The 10298-nt window shown below is 42.8% G+C and overlaps 1 protein-coding gene across 1 annotated transcript; it reads left to right on the top strand.

The window, feature by feature from the left end:
• Positions 1 to 430: 430 nt before the first annotated feature.
• Positions 431 to 6351, top strand: DYNLRB1 (dynein light chain roadblock-type 1). The gene is made up of 4 exons (XM_067554660.1): positions 431 to 585; positions 2882 to 2957; positions 4319 to 4486; positions 5798 to 6351. Exons 1-4 carry the CDS (start codon positions 583 to 585, stop codon positions 5839 to 5841), a joined length of 291 nt encoding a protein of 96 aa, XP_067410761.1. The 5' UTR covers positions 431 to 582; the 3' UTR covers positions 5842 to 6351.
• The last annotated feature ends 3947 nt before the right edge of the window (positions 6352 to 10298 follow it).

Here is a 10298-nt window from a genome sequence, read left to right as displayed (position 1 = left end):
AGCGGCTCCAGCCTCACCTAGGGTCCTAGGTGGGCGCTCCCGTCTGCATGACGCAGGAGCTCAAGCTAGATGATCCCAAGGGTTACTTTGGCTCAGGAGTGTCTGCAAGGGCAGGGTGAGGAGCACCCTAGGGAACAGCCCCCCAATGCCCTATACCCGCAGGTCTCTATAGCCCTTCAGCTAGCGCCCCAGGTCCCTATAGTCCCTGGGCCTATAGCCCCCAGACCATATAGCTTCGGTCACCAAGAAGAAAGAACCCGGCAGCCATAGGTGTCACCGCCCCGCCCTAGAGATGCAGGCTCGCGGCGCTCAGGGTTACCCTGCGCCGTGGAAACGCGCCTCGAACGCTTCCGGGGCAACCAACCGGCACTCCGGCAGCAGCGGAAATGATGACAGCCGCCCCTTGTCCTAAACCCCGCCCCCTTAGCGGCCTGGTTGCTAGACTGGCGGAGCAGGCCAATCGGCCCCGCGCATGCGTGCTGCTTCTAGCGCCGGGCCCGTCGCCGTGACAAGGCTGCATCGCTCAGGTCGGGTCCGGCTCCGGCGACCGGCTGGCAGCTGCTGCAGGAGAAGATCCCGGACATGGTGAGTGAGGGGCCGGGGCCAGCGGCTTTGGCCTTACCCTTACTCTTACGTGCGGCGGGGAGGGCCGAGTCGAGTCGAGTTGAGTTGCAACCGTGGGCGTTGGTTCGAGAGCCCGTGGCAGCCTAGGCTCCGAGGGTAATGGAGGGAAGGGGACTTGGACCCGCCCTAGTGGGCTTGATGACTGGGACTGATGGTGGGGAGGAAGTAGGGGCTCCTCTGCGGCTTTGTCAATGGGGTGGTCATCTCAGAGCAGTCCGGATTGACGGCATCCACACCCCTACTTATGTGGGTTAGTTAAACCGCATTAAACACCTTTGTTCACAACAAAAGTGGTCTTAATTTGGGCTAGTTTAATTCACTTCCCAAGTGAATTAAAATATACTGAATTAGGCTGCTTTAATTCTGAATAGCAGCAGCCAGACACTGGGTTTAATGTGGTTTAGCTAATCCACTTCAAATTCACATCTTTAGTGAATTCGGACTAGTTTTCCTGATGCCCCCAGGTATACAAGCTCTCAGCAGGGTACGTTAGGATGAGTCTACGCTGCAGTGTAGGCCCAGGGTTAGTAGAACTTAAGTTACCAGACCCTTGGTCTGCTAACCTAGGACTTAACCATTTGCATTTATTTGTAAACCCCAGGTTAGGAACTGTTGAACCCTGGGTCCCAACCTGGGGCTCCAGTGTTTACACTGCACTATGCGGGCCCGATTCCAACCACCCATATCCAGACTTTCTGGCACCTTCCCAAAATATGGCAGCTGTAGCCCTTTATTTATGCTGTGGGGAAACTTAACTGTCCACTAAACTTGACTGTCGAAAGAACCAAAGAAATCAGATGATGAGAACCTGAAAATTAAATAGTCTACAGCTGGGATTTTCAGTTGAGCCCAAGGGATTTAGGCACCCAACTCCTGTTGAATTGGTGTTTGAGCACCACACTCCCTTTAGTCCCTATGAAAATCCCAATCTGGATGTGAGCTCAAAACAGAAACTGACTAGTCTCTCTTGCTAGGTATGTTAGAAGAAATGCAAAATTAGATGATGTTCTACATCAATGGATCCTTATACTCAGGCCCTTTTGAAGTCAGTGGGGCTTCAGATGGCCTCAGGGGCCTTGATGGGTGGAACAGTTGCAGGGTTGGGATTTAAACAGAAATAATAGCACTTATAAAAATTATTTCAGGTTTAATAGCAGTCACCAGCTGTTTATTTTTCCAGTTTCCCAACATACAATTTATTTGTTACAATCTGCTTTTAGTTACAATCTCCTTTCTTTCATTTTGAAATTGGGCTATGATTTTCCATGCCTGATGATCATTTTAAAATAGTTCCTGTTTTTCCATGCTGGATAAAATGACAAACTGTAGTTTGCAGACACAAAACAAATCCAATGTTGCGTGGTTCCCATAGTTGCCAACAGTTAGTATTGTTTTAGACGTTCTCCTGTGCAATGGTTTCTTTGTTCCCCTGAATACAAGCATGTTTCTTTGCTTGTAGAAGTCTCTTTTACTTGATGTTGCATTATGAAGCCCAATTATTCAAGGTACTCAGTGCCCCCATTCTTTTTAATGGGAGTTCAGAGTGCCCAGCACTTTCAAGGAGCACTAAGCACCATGCAGAATCGTGACTAGGTGACTCAGATCATAAGGCTCCATTAGTTAGATCCCAAGTGAGTTGTGATTGACATAAGATTGAGCATTCCTAAGAAAATTTCAAAATCTTCCAGATTTCAGTTGACACTAATTTTACCGAGATGACAAACAGATGATAATAATACCTTCAAATATTTCTTTGTATGTTGACTTTTTAAAATAGTAGAGTAAACTGTTGGCAATAGTTAGATACTAATTGCCCTTCCACTGTAAATGGTTGTTGTAGGCTAAGTAGACCAGATTTTTCCCCTCATGTGCTTTATTTTTGATAAATTGGAGGGGGGAGAGTCTTAAACTCAACATCTGATATTTTTTCTTTCTTGTTGGTAAATTCCATGGATTTTTTCAAAACAAGTGCTTCTGTATTATCGTTTGTATAACTGTAAAATTGCAAGCAGTCCTAATAAGCAATCCTACAATAACAAACCAGTGTATGTGTGGCCTTGTATCCATGACCAAACCTCTAATGAGAAACTAATTTGTGGGGTTGCCATGAGGGGTGCGGACGAAGGATGAGGGACATATTAGGGAACAGGTTTCAGCTTTCCAAAAGGTTATGATGACAAATGACTGAGAAAACAATGGGCTTGAGAACCAAGACAAATTGCACCTTCAAGACATCATGGTTTTTTGCTTTTTGCAGGCTGAGGTGGAAGAAACACTGAAGCGAATTCAGAGCCAAAAGGGAGTCCAAGGAATCATTGTTGTTAATTCAGAAGGTATTGTCTCACTCTGGCTATGTTTCCTAAGGATGTTACTTTTTTAGAATAAGCACTTTAAAGATCAATTAAGTTGCTATTTACAAAGAGATTAAATGTCTCTTCAGATATGTTTTCCTTCTTCAGAGACGCAGGTTCTGTCAAGCAGCCTCTCTGCAAGCCTGTTGAAGTCAGTAGCATTGGACAGATGTATCTGAGAGCAGAGTTTGCTCCCATGCATTTTAAGAATAATTTTGTGACCAAGAAGAAGAATATCAAAGTGTATAGAATGTAGACAAGGCAAGCTCATTTTGCCAATACGATAAGGTTTTTGTAATGATATGCAGTGTACATTAAATCTTTTAATGCTTCGTTTTAATTTAACTAGTAGGTTTCTTAGAAAAAAGACATTTGGTAAATGCAGGAAGGCTGCACATGAATATGAGGAAGATCTGATCATTAGTGACCTCATTTACAGATCAGCTCTTAGCTTGGTCTTCCTACTCACAGTTCTTCCTTAGTTGTGCTGGTGTCTGAACTCTGAGAGGAAGAAGGTAAATGTTTAGGCTGTGCTTGTGGGATATATCTCTTTGGCGTACTAGAAGAACAGACCAAATGTTCGCAATTTGCTGCTGCATCAGTATCATACTATAGCTTACAATAAACGTGACTCTTTGGCTTCTGCCAGGGTGCTGGTGCTGGAAAGCCCCCTCAGGAGGAGGTTGTGTGGGAGGAGAGCAACTGCTACCTCACCATCCCTAAGTATAGGTCCTGGCCAGGGCAATGCACTGATTCAGTGAAGCAGCTTATAAAGCACACCTGCCTCCAGAAAGAAAAAAAATTTAAAAACTCTCAATGTTACACAAACCTGTGGAGGGTTCTGGTCCCAGTGGTGGCGAGCAGCTCAGCTCTGCTACCATCTATGCTCCTGGAGTGCTTTTCTTACAGCCGAAAAAGAGAAGATATATTAGTGGCTTCTAGTGGAAGTTTCTCCTTGTTTCCAGCTGCTCTTTGGAAGGAAGACTGGAGGGCTGCAGAAGCAGCTGAAAAGGAGGGGGAATCAGCACCATGTCATTGGCAGTCCTCCATGTGCCACAGTATGGGAATTGTTGCATGACTGTAGTGCTGTTTGGGTTTCCTGCGCTGCAGGGCAGTGTCTACATCCTAGCCCTGGCCCCCAGTTTTGCACAACTCTCAGAAGCATTTCTAGTCACACTTCGTTTCAATAAGTTTTTTTTAAGAAAAATCCTAATTGTTAAACCTAAGGGGATTTTTTGCTTAAAGGGACTGTACAGATGTGTCTATAAGGTAGCCAAGAATTAAGTTAGTCCCAGCGGTTACCATTATTAACTATCTCACCCCACTTACCATGTCTCTCCCAGGTATTCCTATCAAAAGCACGGTGGACAACTCCACAACAGTGCAATACGCAGGCCTAATGCACAGCTTCATTATGAAGGCGAGGAGCACTGTCCGAGACATTGATCCCCAGAATGACCTGACGTTCCTGCGGATCCGCTCCAAGAAAAATGAAATCATGGTTGCTCCAGGTAAAAGCCCCTCAGCTTCAAGCTTCAAAGCCTCCTGTTGGGATTCCTTTCCCACAGCATGTGTTAGCTGTCCCTGTCAAGCCTTCCATGGCACAAAATCTTCGTAGCCTGAAATCCTTCCAGCTACTTTCTAATTTAGCGTATGCTGTAGCTGTATCCCAAGAATTTCTGGTGGTATACTTGGTTCAGAGCTGGGTCCAGTTACTACTAAATTGAGTCTGCCTTTTCATTTTTAGGTGTGGGAAGGAATCAGTTTTCCCATCTCACTTCCTGTCAAACTGTAAATTTGAAAAAAGGTTCTTTCTTGTTTTTCAAGATAAGACCAGGAGAGTCTGAAATCAGCAGAATACATTTTGTTAGCCACTTCAGACTAGTGCTGCTAAAATAACTGCTAAAACGAGCCCGAGTGGGAGGCTGCCTGATTCTCAGAATTGGAGGAGCATGCATATCATTTCAGTACTTGCTGGTTCTAGTCTCTCAATTTGAGGCTGTGTCTACACTAGACTCTTGATTTCCTGCCACTGCTCAGATCATGTCTAGATGAAGTGGTGGTTAAAACACCAGCAGCAACTGGTAGCCTATAAACACTGGAACTTGCAGTGATTGGTGGGACATGTCAAGAGAAAATGCCTCATGGAGAGAAGGCCAGAATGTTTAATTAAAGCACCATAGTGTCACAGAGAAAACTAATGCAATATGGGTGCAGTTCACCCATGTGTGGAGGCTCATATGTCCCTCCTCATCACTTAAGACCTGTAGTGAAGCTGTGATGAGTAGGGGATTGTTTAGGTTGAGTGACTGCACAGGGCAGGGGGTCCTCTGTGCCAGCATAAATAGATTGTTATACACAGGGGCTGGTGGTGGCTGCATTGGGGGAGTGGCTGAGAGATTTATGCTTGTGTGGATCTAATGGTGTGGAATCGCCACGTGGAAGATGCAAAGGGATAGTGAGTGTTGTTCCAGAGTATAGGAATGTGAGTTAAATTACATTAGCTGGGAGTATCCCTTTCTCTAGAGAGGCTGGAACTACTCCTCCACAGTAAGATTAGAGAGAATGACCAGATTTGGCCATGGGAAATACCTGTCAAAACCACCTCACTGACTAATGAACACTTGCTGTCAAGTATTTTCATTTTCTCATACTACTTTAAAGTAGAGGGGAGATGATGAACATTTAAGTAGCTGACATTTACTGTCATTAATCAAGGTATGATAAACATGCAAGGGTAAAATACGAGAAACACAGGGAAAATACTTTTCTTAATCTGAGTATTAACAATGGAGGAATAACTTCCTTTTTTTCCCTTGCAGATAAAGACTACTTCCTGATTGTCATCCAGAATCCAACAGAATGAGATTATCTTAAATTAATTTGTCTCTCCCCCCCCCCCCCCAACTACGCAATATTTTTTTTAATTTAATAGCCAAAAACAAAGCATTGGTGTTAATTCCATTGTGCCACTTTAATAATGACCAGGAGGACAACCATGTACCCTTTTTTTGTTTACAAAGAAGTAAAAGTATCTTTCTTTTGTATCACTAAAATGTCATTCCGTGGAAGGATATGAGGATTGAAATCAAGTGACTTGGGCAGTCAGAAATGGACAGATTTCTTTGTGTTTTGGAAGATAATTTAAAATAACAGAAATTCTAATAGTGTGTTCTAAAAAATGAATCTTTGTGGTTTGCACACTCCTGTCAATTCTGTCTGAAGTCTGGTTTTATCTTCTTGGTTTTGAACGACTGTAAATATGAAGCGTGATTACTCACAACTTACTTTCTTGTGTCCTTTTTATTTTGCTGCTTTTATGATTTATTTTGAAAAGGTCTTGCCTTAGCAAATCAATAAAAGTGTCATCAGTGATTATTTTTGTCATGTCTATTCCTTTTCTTGTGAAATTTTCAATGGCCCTTTGATGACCAAACAAAGCTCTGAACTCTCTCTGAGGATGTTCCTTACTGTGATCAGTCTGTGCCTTGGGTAGCCCACCTGAAAATGCCAAGGTCAGGGCAGGCTGGAAAAGGAGGGCTGATTCTCCCAGAACTGGTGGGTAACACTGCAGTTAGATTCCCCAACCAGTCACAAACAGTGTTCCTGATTTCCCACACTGATTATCAAGAAGCTACAACAAGAAATACACAGCTCCCTTTATTGCTTTTCAATCTGTGGCTCCCAATCAGCAACTAAGTCCAGTAAAATAAGTTATTTAAACTCTATTCCCTTTACCAAAATGTTCTCCTGATCCCCAAAGGGTCAACCACATTACCAGATTATTGGTTTAGATCTGACCCAAAATATCACGCTGCCAGCCAATCCTTTGGTAAATAAACCTAAAGATTTATTATAAAAGGAAAAAATGAGAAAAGAGATATTAAATGGCCACAGCAATCAGATATGTACAAATGACTTAAGTCCATATAGATCACAATTCTGCTGAGAATCTGGAGTTTGCAGGCTTGTACAGTTCCTCTGGAATACATCCAGTGCCAGAATAGGTCTCAGTCCTTCGTTTCACAGCTTTAGGTGTAGAATAGTTGATCCAGAGGTAGGAAGGAAGCAGGAATAAAGAGAAGATGGAAATGGTGCAGCAGCCTCTTCCAGTTTTGGGCATGTGGCTTGTCCCAAACACAAACTCACAGCACATGAGCAGGGAAAAGCACTTCCAGTCCTTCTGTCCACAGCCATCTCCCTTCATGTCCTGATGACTCATAGGTGCAGCCTTGGATTCTTTCCCTGGGTTCATGGGATAGGTGATGGCCCTTGATAAGTCATTAATGCTAATGTGGGGGCTGTAACAGCACCAGTTTTTGGATATAGATATATCTCACCCATCCATAATTTACAGTACAAAGAAAATAGATACACAAACAATATGATCATACTCAGCAAATTATAACCTTTTCAATAGCACCTGACATGGCATATTTTGTAAGAATCATTGCAATTTTGTCATATTGGTATTAAATAACATGAATGGTCACCGCTCATCCAGACAGTGTCACACCAACCTCACAATGTTATAACCTGTCTGAAGGGTGAATTTTGTTATAATATGTGATGGGTGAATTTTATAATCTCTCTGAATTGTGACTGTTTAAAAGCAAACGGGCTCTGTAGTAGAAGTGGCCCATTATTGTCATGCATCCCTTCCCCTCTCCCCCATTACCTTTAAACCAGGGACAAAGAAGGAAAATACAAGTGATGTATGAGGGGTTTGTCCTGCGTAAGAACAGCAGGCTTTCCGTCTGTTGGAATTGCCATTCTGGTACAGTCCAATAATCTGTCTAATGAGGTAACCAGTCTTGAGCATTGACTGACAACAAATGCTTCAGAAGAGGGTGAAAAAATACTTTTCTGACTCCTGGTAATCAGTTTATGCTCGGAAGCAGTAGAATGGGTTGCTCTTTGTTTGTAATGTACACGCAGCTGCTAGGGTTTGGTTTGTAAACAATTGAGGCATGTAAATTGGTACTTGCCTGTTCAAATGGCTATGGTAACCTGCAAACATAATGTGAATATACAATTGCACTAATTCGTCAGGCAAATTAGATGCACAATTGCATGTGAAATAGCATGCCTCTTTTATTAAAAATAAGGCTCTAAATGTCTAATCTATCTTTTAGAATCTTGTTTGCTTCAATACCCTATATAATGAGTTTTTAGGGTAACTATATATGTGATTTCTTTTAAAATGTTGCCTTTTAGTTTTGCACCTTCTCTCGTACCTGTGTTATGGGAAAGGATAACTAGGGCACCTACATGGACTTCTTCATGCTATTTATGATGTCCAATTTTACTCTTCTTTACAAATGAAATATCCCTCATTTTTAATCTCTCCTGTATGAGAGACCATCCAGCTTCCAGACATCTATTCATTTATTCCTCTGTGAGGACCTTTATTTCTGTGTCTTCTGAGATGAGCTGACTGAAACAGCAAACTATCCAATGTGAGGATGTGCCATTGAAAGCCATAATGGCCTCTGGAGTAGTTCCAGTATGTCTGTCAATTCCTTACCTTGCTCACAGTTTTAGCTATCACAGCCCATTGAATACTATTTGTTATGGTGGCAACCACTGTGTGCTAGGGGCTGGCGCACACACACCCAGGGATAGGGATGTGTAGGACAGCCACCTAGCACATTGTAGTTAGTGTGTGTGTGTTTAGGCCAGCCCCTAGCACATTGTAGTTACCGAGAGAGAGAGTATGTGTGTGTGTGTGTGAGTGAGAAGACAGTTCCTGCCCCAAGGAGTTCACAATGTAAGAACAGTAAACATCTTGTTCTTTAAGGGGTTACTAATTCAGAACCCATCATTGTGCACAAGCTGTTGAAACTTCAGTGGTATGGGTATGTGTTGTAGTTAGAGCCTCGTGTGCTTCTTGGCATAATAGGACAAAGTACTGCAGCAAATACTCTTAAATTCTGCAGCAATGTTAATTTATTGTTGCTCCATGAAATACACTTCATTCCACCCCCACCCCCAGCTCATAGTTTGAAGATACTCAGTGACGTGCAGTTAATCAGTGGTTAGATGGTGGATTTATTTATTTATTTATTTATTTTTGCTTTGCATTTTCTGGAAGATTCAACTCTTTGGATGGCAACAATTACGATGTTGCCTAAACAGTCCCCATCTCATGTGTGAGGGAGGAGGGGAACTTGCAAACAGCTTCATCTTCCCCAGGCCTCACCTGCTGCTCTGTTCTGTAGGCAGCATAGCTCCCCAGTGTGCCCTTCTGGCTTCCCCTTCTCCAGAGCTTCAAACTGGACTCTAGCTCTGGCTCCTTGCCCCCCTTACTACCGGTTCTAGAGAATAGTGGAGGGAGCAGAGCAGGAGGGGGTTGTAGGCATGTCCCAGAAAACAAAGAGCCAGGTGCCTGACTGCAGAAAAATAGTGGATTCTACAGCAAAAATGCTGAATTCTGTAGTATCTTTGAAAAACTGCCAAATTCAGTGGCTACAAAATGATGGAGTCTGAAGGACCCTGAGTGAAATGACTAGGGCAGTTCACAGCTCTCAGAGCCATTGTTCTGGACTCTTTGCAGACTCAGGCTGGCATCAGTTTGCACTCGAGTCACATTTTTTTAGGTTATCTTTGCAATCATAAGGCTAGAGACTTTTTTTTTTATGCAAAGCTGAGATTTTGTATCTGCATGAAGGGGCAGATGCTGCAGCAAATTTCATGATTACAGAATACATGAGGCCCTGGTCTTAATACTTTGCATTTGACTATACTGCATGTCTCAACTGCCATCATGTTGTTGTCTTACCTAGTTTTCCGATGCCCCTCACGCAGCATAATTCACACACATACTTAATCTAAATAACTTTTGTTAATCAGACTTTGAGACAGTTGTGCAGTGAGATGAATGTTGTAAACAAATGTCTTCTATGTACCACATCCTGACTAGGTAGCTTACCAAATGTGCTGCCTATTATCTTTGATTCCTACCTAGGATGTGATGGGTGCACATTATAATTTTTAAGGAAACTAGGTTGCTAATTATTGTGGAGTATTCCCATCCTCAAAACTTGGTACCTCTCCTCCTTACTGAGTCTGCAGCTTCAACTATGCATCAGTCAGTGGCTTCACAGATACTGTTACATTACATTCTGCAGCTAGAATTGCTCTTGATGTACAGCAGCAATGACATAATACATGTAAATTGTCATAATTTAGTTTAATTTAATTTTCACTCCATAAAACAAGCTTGAACAGACTGGAGTCTCACTCAGGGTTCCAGCTGAATGTGGAGACAAGACAGAAGAAAACAATTTAGTACAAGTCTCAGGTATATGCTTTATCCTTCAT

Source organism: Emydura macquarii, unplaced genomic scaffold, assembly GCF_026122565.2.
Source record: "Emydura macquarii macquarii isolate MOO-44397 ecotype Brisbane River unplaced genomic scaffold, CSIRO-AGI_Emac_v2 contig_1483, whole genome shotgun sequence".
NCBI classification, from domain to species: Eukaryota; Metazoa; Chordata; order Testudines; family Chelidae; genus Emydura; species Emydura macquarii.
The sequence above is the reverse complement of the archived record's forward strand: the minus strand, read 5'-3'. Positions and strand labels throughout refer to the sequence as shown.